Here is a 22,465-nt window from a genome sequence, read left to right as displayed (position 1 = left end):
TCTATCCATCTTCCGCTCCTCAGCAGAGGCTGTCCCTGGCGAGCCAGGGCCCTTCTCCTGCTGCCCTTCGAGATGAGAGGAGAAGCAGCAGCTGGAGGCAGAGGACTGAGGATGCTTGCTACCTCCTCACCCTGCAACCCCCTATCTTGGGGGGGGGGTCTCTGCTGTAGAAAAGCGGCTGGTGAAAAGAGGATGAAAGGCTCCCGGTGAGCAAACAGCCTCCTTCCCACCCAATCCAGCCTTCAGCCCTGCCTGCTCCCATAGGCAGGGCCAAAAGCAGGAGAATCGGATCCTCTCGCCAGCCCCACAGAGCCACACGCAGCCACAGCATCGTGGAAATGAGTTTATTGACACGGACGGCAGGTAAAGCCTGAAGAGCAACACAACTACGCGGCGAACACTCGAACGAGCGGCGCGGCAGGAGAGGAGGGCGAAACGCCACCGACTGAGCCCAGGCTCTGCCCTGCAGCGCAGAGACACCCACGCGCCTGAAAAGCTGGGAAGAAATTTGGCAAGAGAAGGGGGTGCTCAGCAACCCCTCCCCATGTCGAAGCTACACCGGTTGTTTACTGGAGGAGGCTTAAGTGTTTGTTCCTGACCCTCTACCATCTCCTCCCTGCCTGACACAGCGTCGCGCTCAGTGCCACTGGTGCTTCCTTAATTGCTCTATTAATGATTTTTGCAGCGCACCCGCAGGGCTTGAAGCAAATCACCTCCCAGCACACACGGGCAGGGCTCAAGGGCTGGATTGCTCCAGCTCTGCCCCACTTTTTCCCCAGCCAGAGCACAGGGGTTCCTACACAGGGACACCACCTTCCTTGGGGTCCTGCAGCTCCCGTGCCCTGCTGGAGTCTCTTCCAGGGCATTGTGACCTTTTCCCAGCACTGGCTTCTTGGTTACAGACAGTGCCAAAGCCCTGATGAACCATCTCCCACCGTAAAACATTTATTGACTTTCAGTGTGGCATCTAAAAAGACAACATGGGGGTTGCTATGCGTAAGAGCTTTGCTCGCTGGGGAGGAGATGGCATCAAAGCATGCTGGGGAGGGCGAAGCCGTTCTGGTTAGTGGCTTGGTTTAAGCAGGACAAGCTATGGATGGAGCAAGGACATGCAAGAGGCTTTGCTTTCACTGCTGTTGTCGCAGCACTTAGTGGTTGCAATGTGGCAAGTCCACAGACATGGAATGGAAAGGGAAGCAGTCCTGGCCCTAAGGACAGGTCAGAAAAGAGGGGCCAGGACATGGGGCTGCTCGGGACAGGGGGTGAGGGCAGGAACCCGACTGGCCCTTGGTGCTGTGTGCGTCTGAGCACAAAGAGCCAAGCTGCGAATGGAAGAAACGCTTCCACGATCTGCTCGATTCTCAGCCCAGCCGGGACCTGAAGCTCCCAGGCAGGCAGGGTGCAAACACCGTCAAGCCCAAACCACCTCCCATCACGCCACAGCCTGGGTTTTGGGGGACAGCACGGGAAGCAGCACTGCCACGTTCGGATTTACCACCGCGAGCCTCGGGGATTGCCGGGGGTTAGCGCAGCGCCTGGTGAAGGTGGCACAGCTCAGGGGACGGCCGAGAAGGCAGTTCGGCCACAGCAGGCACAGAAAGAACAAGAAGAAGAGGGGCTGCGGATGGGTGAGGAGGCAAAGACCATACCTGGAGCTCTGGCAAGAGCCTTTTGCTCTATGAGCGGGCTAGTTTCCTTCATTTCATCCACCGCTGTCCCGTTATCAATCTAGGTCTGCAGCTCCTCCCCACGCAAAAGCAGCCTCACTTCTCAAGTCAGCAGCTAATGAGCCAGGGAGATGGCTGGAGTGAAAACACACCATCAAAAGCAGAGCTGAGTCTGCCAGCACAAGTGTAATAAAAAACCCCCTCTTTAGGGCTCCATCCGCCTCCACGGACCGAACTGATGGCTCTGTTCCTAGTTCCCCGAGGCCGTGCTCACCCTGCTAGAGCCCGACGTCCCTGCAGGGCTCCCAATACTTCCTTGGAATCGCCTTCCCTTTAAGCCAATTACAATAGAAAAACTCAAAAAAAATGTATAAAAATATAAAATAAAGTGCAGTGTTATGTTTTCGACACTTTTGCCTTGTTTTAATGAGCCGATGTGTGGTTTTTGCTTATTTTTTTTTTTTTCAATGAGCGGTATTTTACAAAATCGTACTACGCCTAAAGCCATTTAGAAAACACTGAACATTGGCACAAAATGGAGAAGCCCACGAGAACGGACAACGAGTGAGGGGCGAGGGGGACGTGGGAGTAGTCGAAGCAGTGGTTACAAACTCCATGGACGCTAAAAATATCAAAGGGGTTTGTTCCCTATCATCATTAGCACGTGGATACTAATTGCTACCTTGTTTAATCAGTGCCTTTGACTGAAATCCTACACATGAATACAGCTGCTTCCAGTTAAGAGTGCTTTTCCCCGCGCCAGTGGTGAAGGAAGATCTGGGGACCCCTTTCTCCCCCCTCCTTCTGCAGGGTGAGGCACAGGCTGATCTCCTGTTAGTTTTTCAAGATGGCATCGTAGGCCTGGTAGATGTACTGGGACACTTCGGGAGCGCGGCATTTCAGGGAGAGCTGCAGAGAGGAGAGGAGAGGAGAGGTTAGCGGTGATGCGAAGGAAGGCAAGAGCTTTCTACCATCTCCACAAAGGCAAGTGGAAGTGTCTGACCTACAGCATGGGTTGGACAGATCATGGACGTAGCTGAAATATTCACCCAGAATATTTCTCCTGGGTACTACTTTCTTCGTCACCAACCCCGAACTCCTTTTTCAGAGCTTGCTACAAGCAGGAGGAGGTACATGAAAGCAAACTCCCACTGTGGGGTTCCCAAATTCCTTAACAAACGTAGGTGCCTCCGCAGGCGTGAAGGAAGGGGACATGGCCCCAAACTCTGAGACAAGGGACTTTGCTTGCCCTCATGTTGTAAATCGCAGCACTAAACCCGGGGGCTTCTAACGATTTGCTGCTCAGTCCTGATGGACACAAACTTGGCTGTCACCCCTCTCTAAAGCAAGGATCAGGCTGAGACCAGGCTTGCGGCATCAATCATTGTGCAAACACTTTAAATCACCTTCCAATGCTCGCTTTCACACAGCGGGTCCCCAGACCACGGATTTGTCCCGAAACTCCTGGAACAGCTTCCAACAGGAGATAAATCCTCTAATACCAGGATACTCAGACACATAGGTCCTCAGAAAGGAAGCAAAGTCAAAGAGAACAGCTATAGGAGTGCATGATGCAGGACAGAGCGCACCTTCCCACCAGCCATAGGCTGATGCCAGGACAAGGCCAAAGAGCCTCTGACACCCAGACAGCCGGTCTCCGCTGCAGGAACGCGGCAGGGCATAAATTTCTCCTTGCTTGTGAGAGGGGGAAGGGCATCCTGGAAACGCTTTCTCGCTAATGTCTCTTGGCTTTATCTCTGGGTAACCTTGGCAAGTAACTGCTCATTGCTGAGTGGGCACTATTCCAGCTCACTGGTAACAGAGCAGTGTAATTCTGTTGTTTCTCACTTTTTGCAGTTCAGTGGGCATTCCCCCAGTCAAATTAACAGGATCTTCCCCAAAACAAGCACGTTGGGCAAAGCAGGGAGAAACCGCTCCGTGTGCGAGGCGGGTTAGAAGGATCCCAGCCTGCGCCACGTGCCCTCCGCAGTCCGACACCTCACCGTGTAGTTCGGGTTCCCCGGCTGAATGCGAAGCTCGGCCAAGATCCAGATGCCGTTGGTGAGTTTCAGAGACTGGTAGAGCATGTCCTGGCCCTCCACGTTCCTCTTGGCAATGGTGTAGACATTGTTGTTCTGCAGTTTGCTGGAAACGGTGTCTTCAGAGAGAAGGAAGAAAAACACATCTGTTAATTCAGATTCATCATCTGTGGAGACAGGAGAGCCCAGAGGAGTGTTCCCAGGATGCAAGCGCACAAGGAAACGCTGACTTCTGTCCCAGAGTTTTCCCTGGGGACAGGGGCAGACACGACACAAGGAGAAAAAAATTCTCATTTGCTTCCATGGACCCACCTCATTCCTTTCAGGCTGTGATCCCTTGTGAAGTCTTTGCCCATCTTGCAGGGCTTTCACTTACTGCTCACTGCCCTGGGTCACTCAGGACTTGCTGCCTTTATCAAGGCGAGAGTCTGCAGCTCAGAGGGTAAGAGGACTCTGCTCTACCTCTAACCCCCAACAAGCCCCAGGCAGGCTAACCAGGAGGCAGCCGAAAGTCAGAAGATTAAGGCGAAGAACAAAGATCCCTGCCTGAGGCTCGCTCGGGTGCCTGGTTCTGAGGTCCCGTCCCAACCACAACAGCTCCCTCCTGCTTCCCCCGCCTCAAGCACAGACACCTCTGGCCAAACCAAAGTCCTACAAAGCAGTAAAAATCCTTTCCTTTTTTTTTTTAAAGCAATCACTTGAAAGGGTAAAAGCCCACAGACATCTGTCTCTAGACACCATAGGGCTGTGATACAGTTTTAGCACACTGTATGACCTCAGCACTCGCAGATGTGCTATTTCACCTGGAGACCTGTATGGATGTAACCATGACACAAGTTATTTCTAAGGGACTTTTCAAAGAAACAAGAACAGAGGCAAATATGCAGAAGTCAAAGACCCAAACCAGCAGCCTCTGGATGCCAAGGGCTTTCTCAGCACAGCACAGAGCAGAGCAAACCTCAGGCTTTGGATGCCAGTAAAAGGGGCATGTTCACACTTTGGGTGGAAGGCTCAGGGAGGAGGACTCCACACCTGCTAAGCACCACTGGCAAATTCCCATTCCTGGTGCCCCACAGGAGAAATTTAACTCTTTCAAGCTCTCTGCCGCAGCAGGGTGGAACACCCTGTCTACGCTGGGCCATTATCAGTAGGTTGGGCACTTTCAACAGAAAGCAAGGGAGAGAAGTGGCCTTAAACCAATTTGCACTGAAAGCCAAGAGACTGGAAACGTGGGATCCCTTTCATGGAGCGCGAGAAGCAGGACAGCAGCAGAGAAGCAGCACAAAGCGACCGTGCAGCTCTAATCCATCCCTGCACCTACAAACACCAAGATCCACCAGCATCAGTACCAGATTTGAGAACAGACACAAGTCTGTGCTAGTGCATGGAGGGATTAGAGAGCGGACAGCAGAGTCTGTTCATGCCCCAGGGAATGGTAAAAGCAGGAAAGAAAGGGCCCCACAAATCCATACACCGATGCAGAGACTTGGACCCGCTGCCTCTCCCCAGGGCAGCGTTGATAGCCAGAGCTGGGGAGCAGTTGCATGGGCAGCCTGGACCCTTCACCCACGTCTGGGCTGAACTCCTTTGCTCCCCAGGCTTCAGAGCGGCTACGTGCAGGTCGAGGAGGGTTCAGGCATCCAGCTACCCAGACACACTCAGATTTAGGTTTCCTCTCTTCCCCAGTTACTATGGAAACCGGCAGATATAAGTAACTAATGAGATCCGTTGCTTAAAAACCCTCATTCCCTCCGTCTCCTCCTCCCACCTCTACTCCTCCTCTATAAAACAAACTCATCCAGATTAGGGAAACGGGCAATGCAGAGCAGTCCCCTGCTCGCAGGGAGCACGGCTGGGAGAGACTTGCACTGGAGGGACATCACCCACTAGGGATGAAGCCCAAACTCTCATCTCCTCGTGCCCCCCCAGCCAGCAAGAGCAGCCTCCAGGGCTTGGCGAAGGCACGGTGTTCAACACAAGCGCCGGCTCAGAGACTGCATCCTTGTTTGCAAGGGACATTGGTATTAAATGTGATTTTGTTTGCCCAATTTTAACAGGCTATGGTTAAACCTCACCGGTCTGAAGCCCCTCTGGACGTGTATCCTGGAAGTGGAACTGCTGGCAAGGGTTCGAGACTTTCTCCAGCAATCTTTATACCTGCCGGCAGCAGTCTCCCCCTCTGCCGGGGGATGCTGTCAGAGCAAAGGCATTCCCTGGGGAGCGTGGGTGCAGGGTTGGAAGCAAGGCTCAAGCGGGAAGCTATAATTTTGGCAGCTGTGGGGCTGCTATTCCATCACGCGGTGTGACGGCAGAGGAGGGGAGTGCTCCTGCGGCCGGGGAGCTGCGCTTTGGGGGCACAGTAGGCAAGACAAGGCTGCAGAGCAGCTGCTCTGATGCCGAAGACTGCAACCGTGCAATTTAAACAGCCACCGCCTCTGCTGGGGGGGCAGATTTCCGAGCAGCGACCTGCTTGTAGAGGGGTACAACTCCTAGGAAAGCCTGTTTTCCGCCTCCCTGTCTGACCTCAGTTACCCTCTGAAGAGTGCAAGGAACCCTACCGAAAACCCATACCCTGTCTCAGCCAGACACCAGAGCAATCGTGAGCAGGTTGGAGCGCTGATGCTTGGTTTGCCTGACTCCTCCTGCCCCCTCTCTCAGCGCAGATTTGGGGACTGGCGAGAGCCTACCCCCTCTCCCCCCAGGTAGCAGCTCCCATCCCTCCAGTGCTCAGGATTTTGGATTTTGGAGATCGGGCAGAGTTGCTAAGCAACAGTGCCAGGCTGTGCCTGGCTGAAGGCAGGACCGCTAATGCCATGTGACAGCACAGCTTTTAAAAAAAAAAAAAAAAAGAAAAAAAAAGCCAGATATTTTCTGGGAGCAGAGAGCTGAGCCCAGCTCTGAACAGGGCTGCTGGTTTCTGAGCGAGAGCACAGCACCCACCGAAGCCCTGGTTAGTGCCCAGCGCAGGCAGGAGGAGGGCTGAGCCGTGCTGCCTGGGCACCCGTCTCCCCCCACATGTGGGGTCTGGTGACTCTGCAAACCAGAGCCACACGAGTCCTTCTGCAAGACGGCACAGTCTACATCTGACCTTGCTAAAGCAACTTTCCACAGGGCTTTTTCTTTTGGCTCAATGCTTATTCTCAAAACCCTCTTGAAGCACAATGTAAGCATACAGAAAGATTTCCCCACCACCAAGGCCACGCAAGGCTCTCACATCAGTCCATCTTTCAGGGTTGTGGGGTTTTTTTGGTTGTGGAGGTTTTTTGTTTGGTTGTTTGTTTTCCTTTCTTTTGCTTTTTAAACAGAATTCTTTACCCTACCTCAGTCCAACAACTAAATAGCACAACGTGGAAAGACCAGCACACAGGGAAGAAGAGCTGGACAAGGTCTCCTCCCTTGCACTGACGCAATCCAATTCTTTTCAACAGCACTTTCCTTCTGGGTAAAGCAACGGACATGCTTAAATCTTCTACCCATACAGCTTAAGAATTTCACTTCCAAACTCAAACAGCCAAGATGACCAATTGGCAACAACGGGAGTTTTCACAAAGGACACGCACAACTCAGAATCAACATCAACAATACACCTTTTCTGAACTTGGACCTGCGTGGCATTTTGCAACAAGCACTGGATATCAGGAAATAAAATTTAACGACTATATTTTATGCTGTGGTAGCTGAAAACATCCCCATGCCATTTCTAGAACCCCTGAATGGTTCTGAGCATCCAGCCAAGAACTGCATTCAAATACCAAACCCATCTGCAGACTCTGATCCAGTGGGGAGGCACTTTGGTCAATATTATGACAGTACATTCATTTCCAAGACATGTAATATGCAGGGTTCTATAATTTATTAAATGATCAGGTTACTAGATTTGCACATATAGGGGAAAAAAAAAAACATACCAGGGAAGCTTGCGTATGATTGTCCCCCAGGTTGTTCCAGCAAGAAAATCCAATTTCAATTTGTTCTAGCATTAGCAAATTACTTGGGAGGGAAAAGTAAAGTGACCACTGCATACCAACAAAGCCACATTCAACTCCAAACACTAAAGCTGTTGTTTCACACCAAATTGTGGACCAGTAATAAGCAAGCAAAACCAAAGCTCCTAGAACTGCTGAACAGCACAGCAACTAATTGCCTCCTGTTTAGTGGCATTCAATCTCCATGTGCAAGTCAGCTTGTCCTCTTTCACTCTGTGGGTTTGGGTAAGCAGAATTTAAAAAAAGAAAAACGTTTAGCTAATCTGATTTGCATATCTTAGCTTAATGTAGTGGTCCTTTAACATTGAATCAAACTTAGTGTGTTGGAAAAACAGTGTAAACAAGGCAAACTGAGCTTTAGCGCATGCTCAGTTGCAGGGGAAACCTCAGTTGGTATAGTTGCACCAAAAGCACCCAGATTATTTGAGCTATAACAGTCTAGGAATCTATTTTCATGCACTAGATTCTTATATTTTCATTAAAAAACCCAAAAATCAATTAATTTAGCACTGGATTCATAAGAGATGAGAATGCTGGGGTATAACCATGACCTTGTGTTTTCATTACAAGTTGTATTTCTGAATGTGGTTTTCTCCATGTAACTATCATAGCCGCTTCCTAAGAGACAGATGCATGAAACAGCTCTAATGAATTCAAGATGTGCAGCGCATCCTAAGTACACCTTGGCCCCACGATACAACTCCAGAGAGACTGGCTCCTCCACGGCTCCAGCCCTAAACAAGTCTCAGGCCAGTGCCAGCTCTCGCCACTGGGAACCTGAGCCGCAAATCCCTCATCCAGAATTAAGCACTCATCTCTCACTGAGTCACTGGGAACTGTGGGAATACCTTCAAGGGTCCAGGATTTGCTCTTTTTGGAAACAAAGATGCTGGAGACAGGGATCAGAGTGGCAAGCTCTGACCATTTAAGGGTACCTGCTCCTCACCCCACAGCCTGGAACCTTATCCCAGGCTTCAGCTTGCGGTGCTGTGGGCTACCTGCAGCAGCCAAGATTTTCTGGTTGTTCTGTGCCCTATTATGGGGTGAGCTGCCAGCGACGGGAGCTTTTTCTGTCATCCCTATTGCAAACCATCAAAACTCGAGTCAATCCTATTTGGTTTGCCTCGTGGGCACAGGATGCCCTTTTACCTACAAAGGCCTCGGAGCACAGACTGGCACAGAAGCATCTCCACTGATGGACTGTGTTTATCTCCTTTTTGTCTGAAGGAACAAAAGAAATAACCTGGGGAAAAGCCTACAGTTTACACAGGAGGTGCTGTAAGGTGACTGTTGCACAGTGACAGACAGACAGCCCTGGATGTGCAAGAAAAGCATAAGCTGTTTTCTTGACAGATAAAATCCCAGCCCCCTAAAAATCCCTGTTCCAAGCCCATTTCACTTTGGTTTAAAGAAAAAGAAATTCAAATTTCAGTTTCTCCATTGAAGAAAATCAGCATCCCCTGTTTAGCTCCTCAGTAAGGCCTCCTGCATGTCCGCACATAACTTCAACCCCAATTCTCAGGCGGTGCAGAAACAGCGCAGATCTGAGTGCTCAGGAAAGCGAAGGCTCTTTGCGGCTAGGAGAAGAAAGGCCAGGCACCGAGGGTGCAGGGACCACACTTCTGATCAGCCCTCTGCCCAGCAGCAGCCACGTGCCGTTCGGCACGCTCCGCTCCATCTGTCCGATGCCTGCTGCAGCCGTGCGGCTCTGTTTAAGCGGCTGGTAGTGCTGCGATTAGGGCACATCAGCTGGGAGCAGAGGTATTTTTAGCTCACAGCTAAATTCGCGTCACCGGGCTGGAATTGAAGCATGAATGGTGCGGTGCGTCCCCGAGCCTCAACAGCAACTCGCCACCAAGTGGGTGGGCTCACGCTAGGCATGAATTACTTATCTGAGCGGATGCGAGAGGGATAACGATTCACACGGCGGCTGCACACCTCTGCGGAGCTGGCAGTGCTTAGAAGCGTTTCGTCTGTGCCAAAGGATTGCAAAAACCCAGCACCTCCTAAGTTTTAGTTAGGAGTGGTTGAAATCTGTAGACTCTGTTCTGCGCAGCTCTGCCACGGCAGCCGTTGCGTACCTTATTTTATGCAGTGATAGGAGAGCTGCACGTGGCGGTATTTCATTGGTGAACAATAGAATCACCAACAGCCCAAGTCGAGAGCTTTATCCTGGTTAGGCATCTCCTACGAGAGAGTCTTTTGAACATGAACCTGTCTTTACTCCCCAAGGATCAAGTTCCTAAAGATTTTATACCCAGAGTTGCTATTCTTGGAAGAAAAGAGGTGTCTTAAGACAAAGCTATTTTCACTGGATTTAAATGATCAAGATTGTGAATCTTGAAAGAGTATCGTCCTACTGCGGCACATGGCCAGCCACGCACCCTTGCTCTGGTATAAACTAGTAGCAAGAGGGATTCAGCTGTCATCAGAGCTCACTCAAGTTGTTTCACCTTGCCCTGGTCTGCACCGCCAGCCACTTGCCACACTGCGAGAAGTCTTCATCCCTGAGGATGCTGGAAGCCCAGCCCTCCACGGGTCTGGGGCCCGGCCGACCCGTGTACAGACAGGTTTGATGCTCTTAGGGTGGTCTGTACTAGAGGAGGTTACTGCTTAGATGAAATCAAGGTGAGCAGCAGACTGAGTCAGGGTTGCGTTGGTAGTTAAAATACAAGGGACTAAGACAAGCACACAAGATTTCCCCAGTTTTCCCTCCTGCAAGCTATTGGCCTGCTTCTTGCCGAAGCCCAGGTGGTCAAGGAAGGAAACGGCCGGTATAGTCGCAAGAGGGAGGAGGTGTCAGCAGCAGAAATACAAAAACAGAAGCTTCAGTGGATGGAAGTGTTTGAAATCTGTTTATGAGACATGACCCATTTTCTCCCGTACGTAAGCCAAAGAGGCTGGCAGATCCTGCACACCCCTGAGCATCCCAAGTGACGGATCGTGCTCGGGAGAGGCACTGCGTCCGGGGCTCTTGCTAAAGCACCGAGAGAAGCCTCTTCTCATCTGAGTCCTGGCAATGGCTGCGGATACCACTGCGGAGAAACCGCTCTCCCTGCGAGCTAGTAACGTGTTCTCCGCTCAGTATCACCAATTCAGGTAGGCCTGGGCAAGCAGTCTGGTCCAGGATGGCAAACCCTTCCTGAATGGGGAGCATCGCCTGTCACTCCACGTTTTCTAACATTTTTTTTTTTCCAGAGGACGTAGGCGGCGCAGGCCAGTTTGCAGGATCGCCAGTGCTCATCTTCCCAGCCACGCACACCCCCTCTTTCCCCCCCAACTACATCCTCCGCTAGCCAGCACCGCAACACCCCAGCGCCAAACATGAGAAGCTACCAACGTCCCTGATTTGAGACACAAAGAGCCCTGGATGGCGCGGTTAGGGCACGGCCGCGGCAGAAGGCATTACCGGCAGCAGCACTGCAGTGCAGGGGGAGAGGCTATGCCAAGCTCCGTCGGGAGCAGAGGGAGGACCGGGGGAGGCGCAGAGGTTGTTCTCATTTGAAACCCCACAGTGAAATCAAGTCATAAGGTCCAACAGCTGCTATTTTTTCCCCCCTTTTGCGTGCTCCATCTTTTATATTCCAAAATAGTAATAATTATGAGTACAAAGAGATCCGTGGTTTCTGTCTGCAATTGAGGGAAGAGGGTGTTCGTTGTGTAAGAGCAGACACAAGAGAATAAAAAGGTTACAGGGTTTGTAATCAATAGGGACACTTTTTTCCTCTATAAAACATAGCAGCTTTTGGTAGAATCCCTTGGCTCCTGTCCAGAACTTCTTGAACAGGAGCAAAGCTGCTACACTGGCCCCATTCCACTTTTTTACACTCCGTCATCCTTCAGCAGTAGTAAGGTCAGACGTACAAGTAGGATGCTCACAGAGGCAACTAGATGGCTAAACACGGAGCTGAACGGGTCAGAGTATGACCAAAATGCATCAATATAGCAGCTAACAACAGCAGACCAAAATTCTTCCTCACATGGCCTGTCCTCCATAGATGTCAAAACATTTTATAGTGGTATGTAGCATTACTCCTTCACAACAGAAAGAAGAAAGCAGATGCTGAAAGGTGAAGTGACTGGCCCAGGATTACACAGTAGGTTAAAGTCAGGGCTGGAACACCTCGCCTGAAACACACAGTTGCAGGACAGGATTGCTGAACAGCCCCAACACCATATTCAGCTCTTTTTAAAAGGGCAGCTTTGCAGAGAAGCAAAGTATAAAAGAGAAAACAAGAATGCAAGGTCCAGAATGAAAGGAAGAAACAGATACGTAAAATCTAAGATCTGGGATTTTAGATGTGCTTTTATGGGGTCCCACCTAAAGTTTTTGACTGAAACAAGCCCTAGGATCCAAGGCTGTTCTGCTCATAAGTGCAATACCCATCTGTCCATTAGCCATAGACAATGCTATTGATAAGGTGATGTCTAGTGACCATACATCAAAAGGGCTCTCAGCGTGGTAGAATTAAGCTACTCACCAGCATTCAGGTGACAGTCTTTAATCTGGAACTGAAGCTCGTTTTCGTTTGGAATATCTTTCCATGTTGCAAGGAAGACCTGGCGCTCTAGAAACGAGAAAGACGATCAGCGCTCCTGGATCCTCACAGGACCATAGCATTAATTAATTCACCGCAGAATGTTACAAGGTAAACACATGAAAGATCTTTTGGTTACATTTTGCCCTGCCGTGGACAGATCCAGGATTTGCTCCTGTAACAACCTCAGTCTCACTGTAAAAGCAGCAAAGCTTTGATGGATTTTGGAACCCCCAATCCAGAGACAGTCTTTACCATATGAGCTGTTTACAAACCAAGAACAGGCAGGATTTGACTAGAAGGAAGGAGATCCACGCATTTAGGATCACGTTAGTGAAAGCTGCTTTTCAAGCAACTTCCCAGCCAATTCAAATAACAATTTAATGAAGGTGAACAGGAATTACAGTGAAAGTGGTATGGGAGCAAATCCTAAACCCATTTGAGTGGACCAAACCCTCCAAAAAAAACCCCCAAAAATCAGCTTCAAAGAAAACAGACCCACCCCTTGTCTGGCATAGAGAATCAGAGCAGAAGACTTGGGTTCTGGTAACTATTGGAGTTGCAGGACAACAGGGACAGGCTACGAAACCACTACAGATCAATTCAGGCTGCTGAGATACACTGGCATGAAGATCGTTGTCAAGCCCATGTGAATCTCAGCCATGGGACAACTGCACCCAGCCGGGCGCTGCGAGCACAGTCTGGCTGAGGGAGGCTGACCACAGACCTAAAAGCACTCACCCATTTTGCCATCCTCTACGAAAAGCACGTTGAGAGGAATTAGGCAGCTGAAGTAAAAGACATCAATGTTGTTTTTCACAGCCACCTGTTACAGAAGAAACAGGGGTGGTTAAAGTTTCTCTATCAGCTGGAAGTCCAAAGGGATCCCAAGACCTTGCACCGTCTCATCGCTGCCCGCGCACCCTGGAGTGCCCTCTCCGAGCAGAGGCCAGCTCTGACCACGAGACCACCTGGAGAGACGTTGCTGAGCTTCTAGCTAGTTTCACGCAAGGATCGGTCCCACCCCTCTGTGCTCATTCCACTTTCACTAAAAGCTGCTCAACTTTCTCCTACGAGTATTTCACCATGCTGTTTCAAAGCCAATTGTGCTGGTCACAGCCAGCATCCTTGCTCTTTTCTGCTCTCATTCGGCCTCTCCCTTCCCTCACTTTTTCCACCTCTGATGTACGTTCATCTCGCTTGGCTGCACACAGCTACTATCATGTCTGTCGTATTGCAGACAAGCTTCTTCATCACCCCTCTTTGCAATTTCACTCTTGTAATCCCCCAGCTCCAAACCGCTGTGTATTCTTTATTTTCACCCCCAGCTCTCAGTCATGTCTGAACACGCAGACTCCTTGATTAGTCGTATCTCAGCCCGGACACCTTCTAGAAAGCCTGAAGCTGGTCCCCTGCCTGCACCTTCCTTGCAGCATCTCCCAAGTCTCCTGCCTTTACCTTTGTGAAAGCTATGTAGCGAATACGTGCCGGGTGTTGATTCCTGGAAGAAGAAAGCCCTGCTACAGAGCAATTGGGGCAGGTAAAAAAAAGATCACTTGACAAAAGACTTAATTCTCAGTGTCATTAAACTCCGCCAGCCAGGGAGATGCACTGGATTGCCTTTTATCACACATGCTTGCCACATTACTGACTAATCTCTGCTAACACAGACAGCAACCTCACTTTCAGTTTTCCCCAGGCTGAGAGCTGATGGTACAGCAGGAGCAAACTGGAGGTCTGAGAAAGTGCACTGTCATAATAGAGCACAGAAAAAGGTAGCTCTGGGCTTTATTTTTATGCCTCTCACGCTCTCCTCACATCATCCCGCATAACAATAGCCTGTCATGGGAGTACAGTTCAGCAGACACCTGCCATTGCTTGCAACGAAGGAAACTTAGCCTGTAAGAGAGACCTAGAATTGAGGTCGTGTGGGGAGCCCTGAATTTCAGGAGCCGTTTGAGCTCCTATTTCCTTTGAAAAATCCCAGAAGGAGTTCTCCAATTTGTCACCCAGCTGAAACACAAACCAGACTATGTTAAATGCTGAGCCAAAGAAATAAACTTGCTGCTACAAAGATTTATGCCAAGACAAACACCATTCACATTAATAATTACATACATTAGTGTTCTGCTGAGAAAATCTATTGTCCCATAGTGGCAGGTTTAGAAAGACACCCCCAAATGTCGGTAAAAACAGCTGCACATAGACAAGGGAGGGGAATAAACCAGAGAATTCAAACACAAGTCAGCTGATTAGACATGCATGCAAGCCACAGCACAAGTGGTAGGAGATCAAGCTCCTGAATGAACTCTTCTAGCAATTGGGAAGGTCCCAGAAGTGCAAAGAAGAGCAGAAAGGTAGATGTGACAGCCTGTGGGGTTTCTACTTTCAGCCATCACTAACGGTAGCAGCTTATATCTAATTCCCACAGTGCAAACCAGCTTAAGAAGGGATTAGTTTAAAGCCCACTAAAACCATGTAAATGATGGTGCAACCTAGGAAAAAAAGTGGAAATGGTCCTCTCTAGTAGGGAGCTGTTACATGCATCGATTGCTGGCATCATACTCGCGAGTTGGAGTGTCTAGTGTTTGAGCTAGAGGCACCGAAGCCAGAGGGGCAAAAGCAGATTGGTGGATGGACTTAAGTGATTCACCCCTGCAAAATGTGATTGAACAGACTGGGTGAGTAGCCAAAAACGCACCTCTGAATCTGGGAGGGGAGAGCTGGGCAAGGGACAGCCATTCCAGATGCTATGGTTGGATATAATAGTCATGGAGATGAGCCAAAAGAGGGAAAATTTAGGTTAAACGTCTGGGAAAATTTGATAGTGAGAATTACTAAGCAGCACAAAATTCTCCTGAGGAAGAGAGAAGCTCCAGTGCTTAGAGTATTTAAAATCAGCCTTGACAATGCTCTCAATAAAAGGAACTGTAGCAAAACAACAAAGCATAGCAGGGACTACACTGCATGACCTAAGATCTTTTCCAACCTGATTTAATGATTAATTGCCCTGCCTTAAAACAACAGAGATTACTTAGCTTTTGTAGCTAATTGTTGTTGCCATACAACAGCAGTTTCTTACAAGAGGGGCTGGAAAGCAGTGCCTTCTCTCCAGTCACGGTTCTAGAGGCACACTCCAATTAATATGCTAACCCTGTCCCTGCAGTTATAAGAATGCTATAAAAAGGTATCTGCTGACCTGCTTCTCAACTCTGCAGAAACATACTGAGTAAGCTGCTTTGGCTATACTTTGGAGAGCTACCCAATTAAGATGCTCTGAAGTGCAATTTCTTCCCAGCAAAGAAAAGCAAGCCGCACACCAGCCTTCCTCCCAAACTGCATCACTGGGTTCAGTAATGACATCACGTGTCGCCTTGCAAGTATCTGTAATGATGCAGAAACCAGCTATTACAAATAACTTTTGCAAACAGGAAAGGAAAAAGCTACAGTCTCCTTAAACCTATAGCACTAGGACAAGACTGGTAAGCTTTTCAAGACTAGCTTCCATCGTTCCACACCACATACTTCCCCCAAACAGCCAGGCATGCACTGTTAGCACTGTGGTCCCCAAGATCTGGTCCATGAAAAGGCACCTGCAGATACCTGGATGGGGAAACTCACACCAAGAAGAGGCTAAGAAACCCTACCAATTGACAACAGCTTTCCAAGGTCATGCTTCAACCTTTGCACTGCCACACCAGGAGCATCCAATGCCGTCTGACAGGCTACAAAAGCAACCGCAGGCAGAAAGCAGATCCACAGCAGCGCCTGTGAGAAACTGAGTAGCTAATAACAGCAACTTGCCAAAAAAATCCAGTGCTCCTCAGGTGGGAACATCGGCCTGAGAGAATCAATGAGCTCTAAAGTGATACCAGTAGCTAAGAAGTCTCTCCAGGTTTGACATGCTTGAAAGGCACCTCCACTGGCATTCAATAAATCCTTCAGTCCAGACTAACTTTGCCTGTGGCTCTGCAGCTTTAACCTGCCGACCTGGACATGAACTATTAAATCTTTAACAAGACCTTCAGCTTCAGACATTTGAGAGTTGAAACAGAAGCATTTTAAATAAAAATGGCTTTCCATCTACAATCTTTTTAAAAGGAGAAAAAAAAAAATATTACTACCTTGTGAATTTAGTGAAGCAGTCTACAAAGCTTCCGAGGGATAAAAGTCAAAAGATGCCAGATTTTCATGTGATGCTTTCACTGCTGAAAAGGTGTGAGCCCACTAAAAATTGGCATAGGGTTCCCAATCACTTACCTCTTGTTCATGATCTGACTAGAGGAAGCAGCACCTCTAGAAATAACCCCTGGAACATATTTGCTCACCTTGAAGCATGAGCACCCTTCTGACATCCCTTCTTGCAGTGCAACCTTCTGATAGCCAACACATGGTATTTTGGGGAAGAGATACCTTGTAAGAACAATGCTAAGTTATTTTCTTCAATAGTGTAGGTTTCTGATGCTTTAAATCCCAGACTTGAGCATAAGAACCGACTTTCAAAGTCAAGTCTGAAAGCAACACAGATGCTTTCCATCAGCAGCAAGTACACAACATACCCACTTGGAATCCCATTAGCACCTACACTAAATTAAGGATTTACTTCAAGTTGGGTTTTGCTTTAAAGCCTGGTAACAGCCAGACTGTTAAGGCGAGAAGAACTCTCCTCTGCAGTGTCTTTTTTACCTCTGCCAGCACAAGGTCATGGCTTATTCTGTGACAGTCTGCTGCTCTGGCTGTCAGGTGCCCCCAGGGAGTGCTAGCTACTTCACTTCATTTTGTTTGACAGGTAGGGTTCTCAGGATCCTACGGGCGCTTGACAGCCACTGCCAGCCGGATGCTCTACCTACAGGCACAAAACTCGAGCGGAGTTGTGTGCAGACAGCGAGGCTGGGTGCTGCGCCCCTGGCTACGGCTGTCATCTCCAGGCACACCGCTTACGTCAACGGTCAGGGAACAGCGAGTTACTGGGAGGGTTACGCTCTCGTGTGTGCCTGGCTGTACTTGAAGTTCAAAACGTACATTTTATCAAATGTGCTGTACCATGTGGCAGACCTGCCCTTAATCGGCAAGCCAACAGCTTTCCGCAGCTGAGCTAGGAACTGGCCACAGATGCCAAGCTGTGATCTGAGTCCTTAATTCAGGGAGCTCCCAGGAGGGTTCTCTTTGCTAGAATAGGACCCTCGCTAATGGAGGCTGTTAAAAAAATAACCTCAGGCAACAAACCCAAGAAACCACCTTCCACATCCAGCCACCCAAGGCTGTTCTGTGGTGGCTGGTCCGGTATTTTTGACACAGCTCACACAATATTGTGATATTGTGCCATTTATCAAGCAGGTTCTGAAAGGAGAACATCTGCTGGCTGGACTTGCTGCTCATGCCAATTCTCAGCCTTGTTTTCATGGAGAGTTGAATGTGTGAAACGTGTTTCCAAATACAGAGAGCTCTGCATTTGTGACCCGAGATACATTAATACTTCTGATGAATAAGAGCTCCAGCGGTTTTGCATTACAAGCGAGACACTGAAGAGTGGAGGAGCACAGGTGATGAGTTACAGCAGAACTGAGCGTGGAAGGGTAAGTATGATCTAGTGCACTAGCAAGACCGATCTTTTCTCAATGAAGAAGCCGTACCTTCATCTGCCTTAATAGAAATGTTTTGCCAAACTCATTGGAAGAAACAAAAATGTTCTGCACCTCACACTGCTTAGCAGCAAGGGAGAGGTCCGTATTTCCAAGTGTCACTTTTCAGGAAGAAATGCAGCTGGCAGATCCTTCCCTTTAAATGCTCGCCAGATCATTTTACAGGCATTTTGGAAAACTGAAGCTATGCTTCTTTCAGTTGCGTGCTCAGTAGCTGCAACAAACAGCCCTGGCAGTTGACAGCAGGTAACACTGGGGAAGGCAACACACTGATTGTCAATTTTAAGTGTGGATCCCAAGAGAATGGCAATGCTCCAGACTCGGGCAGACTCGCTACTGCTCTGAGAGTCCCTGCAGCTTGTTTTCAATTGTATTGTCTCCTGCAAGTGGTTACCATCTCACAGAAGAGATTATTGTATTCGTGCCATGACAGGCCAGGCCTGAGCTCTGAAACTCTCGCAGCAGGCTGGCTCCACTTCACCTATTTCCAGGATTGGGGAGCAATTCTTATGTACCCAAACGAAAAAAATGAGTATTCTGATTTCACAGTATTTTCACAGCCCTTGAAAGGGCCATTTATCAGGAACAGTGGTTCTCTTTAGCATAGAAAGGTTCTCACACCCCAGGCATTTTCTTATTCCAAATTTGACTTGAAGATGTAGAAGTATCTGGAAAGAAGATTCCTCACCAATGCAAATCCTTATTTCGGAACCTATTTTCCTCTTTGAGAGCTCAAGGTCTCACTCAAGGTGGCAAAGATACCCCATCCACCCGAGCTCTTCTAGCAGGTACGACCCTGACAGTGTACATGTCATCAGAGGGGTTTCACTGCTTTGACTGTGAAAAGGCAACTACAGGACCCAAGCAAGCCTGTATAACTACTAGAGCCGTCTCCCCGGCTGGCAAACGAGCCACAGCTATCAAATACTTGTGAAGCTCAACGCAGCCTCTCGCACACCTTTGGGCAAGAGCTTGTTATCGCTTACGAGTGCCGTGCTCTGCAGAGGCAGCTCTGTGCAGGGAACCACAGCACCCACAAGTGCCAGGTAGCTTCCAAAAGGCTGACGAGGCACTGCAAGAGCGTCCCCCAGCAGAATTCAGCAGCGCACAAATACCTAAGTCAGATTTTCTTTAGCAACACTCCAAAGACATCCTGGCAGCAGCTTTTTAATCTTTAGGAAGTAAAAAAGATGAACCAGAGAGCAGGGACTGGAGTCTGTTGAGCCCTACTGTGCTGTACCCAGTCTAACTTTGGCTTTATCCTTTGAATAAACAACTGCTTGACAGGGGGTTGAATCTGAGTTAACAGGTCAAAAAAATTATCATCACTACTTTGGGATGAGAGGGAGAAGCCTGCTATTCATTATCACAAGACACAAGGTGACTGGCAAACAGAAGACTCTTCAGTTGGGAACCATAGTTACATTTTACCTAAGTAAGCCTCTGAAAACATTTCAGTCTTCCTCATCTTCTTGTAAAAATGGCTTTTTTGTTAACTTGTCAAATGTTTTAGTTTCCTTCCATGATTACAAATGTAAGATTAAACCAGCTGTATTGGGTGAAAGATTAGAAACGGTAATAAAAATAACCTGAACAAGACTTGAATTCATTACTTCTGAAATAGTTGCCTAAGGAATGCACAACCTGTCTTTGAAGTTTCTAATTAACATGACAAAAAGTTGAAAGCTATCAGTTTGGTTACTTCAGGACTTATATTTCTTGTTACTAAAACAAGAAACCACCACCAGAATAGGAGATGAACATAAGGTCCTCAGGTTCAAACCAGCCCTGCATCTACTTCAATGTTCCCCAGCTCAGAAAAACTGTATTAAGCAAATTCAACTTGAGTGTTTTGGTTCTTCAATGAATACAGGAACATTTGTATTCTCTACTCCTATATTATGCTATAAATTGTTCCCTAAGTAGGTCACCAAAACGATTTCTGAATGTTTCAAGACAGATTATTTCTACATGGACTCACAAAACAAAACCAGAGCCTTTGCTGTCAGGGCAATGACAGATCTCCATCAAACCCACTGCTGTCAAAAAAGTAAGGGGAGTGCTCTTTTTAACTTGGCATCTGCTATCATGATTCAACTCTTTGCAGAGAAATATACTATTACTCCATATGGCAGCTTCCCCAATTGTAAAAGGGCAGCCAACTTCTATGGCAATGAGAGAACTAGCAAATTACCGACTAAGTCTGGCACTAATCAATGCTCCGCTATCTCAATATAAGGTAGCTGGAGGTTTCCTCACATGCTTCCTCCTTGCTTTGTTCTAGCAGAAGATGCTACAAGAAACAAACTGTGTTCCGATTCCTTTAGAGATTTAATAACCCAAATACTTCACTTCCTTCCTGATCAAAGGAAGCAGCAACTTGAGAATGCCTCGTTGAGAGAGTCCCCCGTGCTATGGAGGCAGATCAGGACCGTCACCTCCTAGAGACTTCAAATTTGCTTCCGAGCAGGAGGTAGATTTTACCACAGCTGATGCAGTGATGCAACCACATACTCGTGACCGGGATGCAGAGGGAATCCAGCTTTTCCGCAAGCTGGAAGGGCCCTCTGTGGAAGACAAGTACATGTAATTCATTCACTGTCCGCATGCTCCCCCATCGCATGACTGAGCTCAGAGCCGGAGTGTAGGACTGCTCGTTTGAGTGCCAGAGAAGCTATTTCGAGCTGTTTGCCCAAAGACTCATCAATAAGTCATAAGCCCCAGAATGGAAGTCAAAAGAAGGGAAAAAACAGTTGCTCAGGCAGAATAAATAGCAACTTCCATTGCATTCTCTTAATCTAAAAAGAGAATGAGATGCTTCAAAATATTCCCCTCTATGGGCTGCTACGCTACAGGAACCCAACCTAGTTTCATCTCCTGGAGACTTGAGGCGAGTAAGACATGCTACAGTGCAAGTTAACCACACTTTTGGGATACCGGGAAAATCATCCTGGAGGACCCAGCTACACAAAGCAGAGAGGAGTCACTCGCTGAGCTGCGCTCCACAGAATGACTGCACATGGCAGTGCTCCTTCCAGGGAGAACTGTCTGCCTGATGAGCACTTCAAGCCCAATGTCCCTGAGGCATGCCAGGACTGATGGAGACAGTCTCTGGTCCAAACCATAGGGGAATGTCTCCCTGGATCTGTCACGCCTTTATCAGATTGGGCTGCCAACCTGATAAAAAGCCTCTTCTAGGGAATGCTGTCCACCAACAGCCTCATTAATGAAACACTGGCTGCTTATGTCACTTCTCCCCTGCCTTTTCTGGAACACATCTTGTTTGCATTGGATTAAGCTATCTGGGGCAGGGATGTGCCAATGCCTTTGTAAAGCACCCTGGAAGTTAAGAGCACTAGAGAAATATTAATCACTCAGCAGTTGCAATCTTTGCTGCAATTCCTTTAATTGCCTCAATTCTTGCTGACAGCTCTCGTTGCCTGCTCCACACAGGCATGCACTTTCTCTGTCCGGACCAGCCCCAGTTCATAAGCCCAACCCAACCTTGAGCCCAGTTTACAGAAGAGTATTACTGCAGCAGACAAAGACCTTAGTCTACACAGATGCAAGCCATGGGTTTTAGGTGTTTGAAAAGGCAAACTCACAAAATTCAAGAAGTGTCTGCTTCAGCCCGCCTGGAAGAGACTAGAAAAAGGAATAGGAAGTTTTGGCCAGACTCATGGCCCTCATCCATGAGCTCTGCCCCTTTACCCTATACATATGGTATTTTGTTACTAGAGTCTTACCACGTTGTGTTGAGCCAAACAAACCGGGCTGAGCACCTGCTGATCTCCCTGCTGCCCAGAACAAGACAATCCTTACCTGGAGGTTATTCAGAGGCTCCATTTTCATCACTGGTCCCAAAGTGTTGAGGGGCAGGGAGACATCAATACTTTGGTTTGGCATCAGAGGTGTGTGAATGGCCAGTGGGGTGCTCGGGATGACCCCGAAGCTGGGCAAGAGAAAAACAGAGGTGATGAGAGCAGCACTGCATTCCCCAACACCTATTCCCCTTTTGCCAAGCACAAGCTGGCTCATCTTCCCATAACTCCTGAGCTGCCCCTGCTGTTACTCAGAGGAGGAACACAGCTCTCAACTGCACCACAGCAGACACTCGAAGTAGGACAAGGCACAGGAAACTCAATCAGGTCGGTCTCCCTGACAACATGCACCATCCTGCCCAGGGGACCAGCATCTGGGAACTCTTCCATTACCCGCATGACACTGGTTTATGTGCTGAGCTGCAGCCTGCCCAGCGAGGAGCGGCACCTGGACTGAGACTCAGGCCTGCGGGCTCTCTCTTACAGAGCTGCAGAGCACTAGAAGTAGAGTATATCACACATTGCATGGCTGTTATATCATTGGGAGCCACGGAAGAAGGAACTGGAGCCAACAGAGAACAAATACATAGCCAAGGAGGAGTACGTGATTTGTAACAGAGCACTGTAGAACAAATGAATCAACGCAGCCAGCTGTCTGGTCCCGAATGACAGCGTCTGGCTCTGTTGCTTGGTCTGAGGCTCTTTCAGCTGGGGATGTATACCACCACAGCAAAGCGAATGTTTATCTGGCCCTTCAGTCCAAGAGGCACTT

General features: G+C 48.6%; 1 protein-coding gene across 7 annotated transcripts in view; it reads right to left on the bottom strand.

Annotated features, from left to right (window-relative positions):
- Positions 1-327: 327 nt before the first annotated feature.
- Positions 328-22,465, bottom strand: part of AP2B1 (adaptor related protein complex 2 subunit beta 1) — an 80,807-nt gene continuing 58,669 nt past the window's right edge. For 5 of the 7 annotated variants that reach the window (XM_075168855.1, XM_075168858.1, XM_075168856.1 and 2 more), the window contains 5 exons: positions 21,695-21,824; positions 12,972-13,056; positions 12,174-12,260; positions 3,671-3,825; positions 328-2,576 (listed from right to left, as the gene is read on the bottom strand). In XM_075168855.1, coding sequence (XP_075024956.1) covers positions 2,502-2,576; positions 3,671-3,825; positions 12,174-12,260; positions 12,972-13,056; positions 21,695-21,824 — 532 coding nt within the window. In that variant the 3' untranslated portion in view covers positions 328-2,501. The other 2 variants (XR_012676615.1, XM_075168860.1) reach the window with 2 other exon arrangements.

Source organism: Calonectris borealis, chromosome 19 (genome assembly GCF_964195595.1).
Source record: "Calonectris borealis chromosome 19, bCalBor7.hap1.2, whole genome shotgun sequence".
NCBI lineage: Eukaryota > Metazoa > Chordata > Aves > Procellariiformes > Procellariidae > Calonectris > Calonectris borealis.
This window is presented reverse-complemented; position numbering and strand designations above follow the sequence as displayed.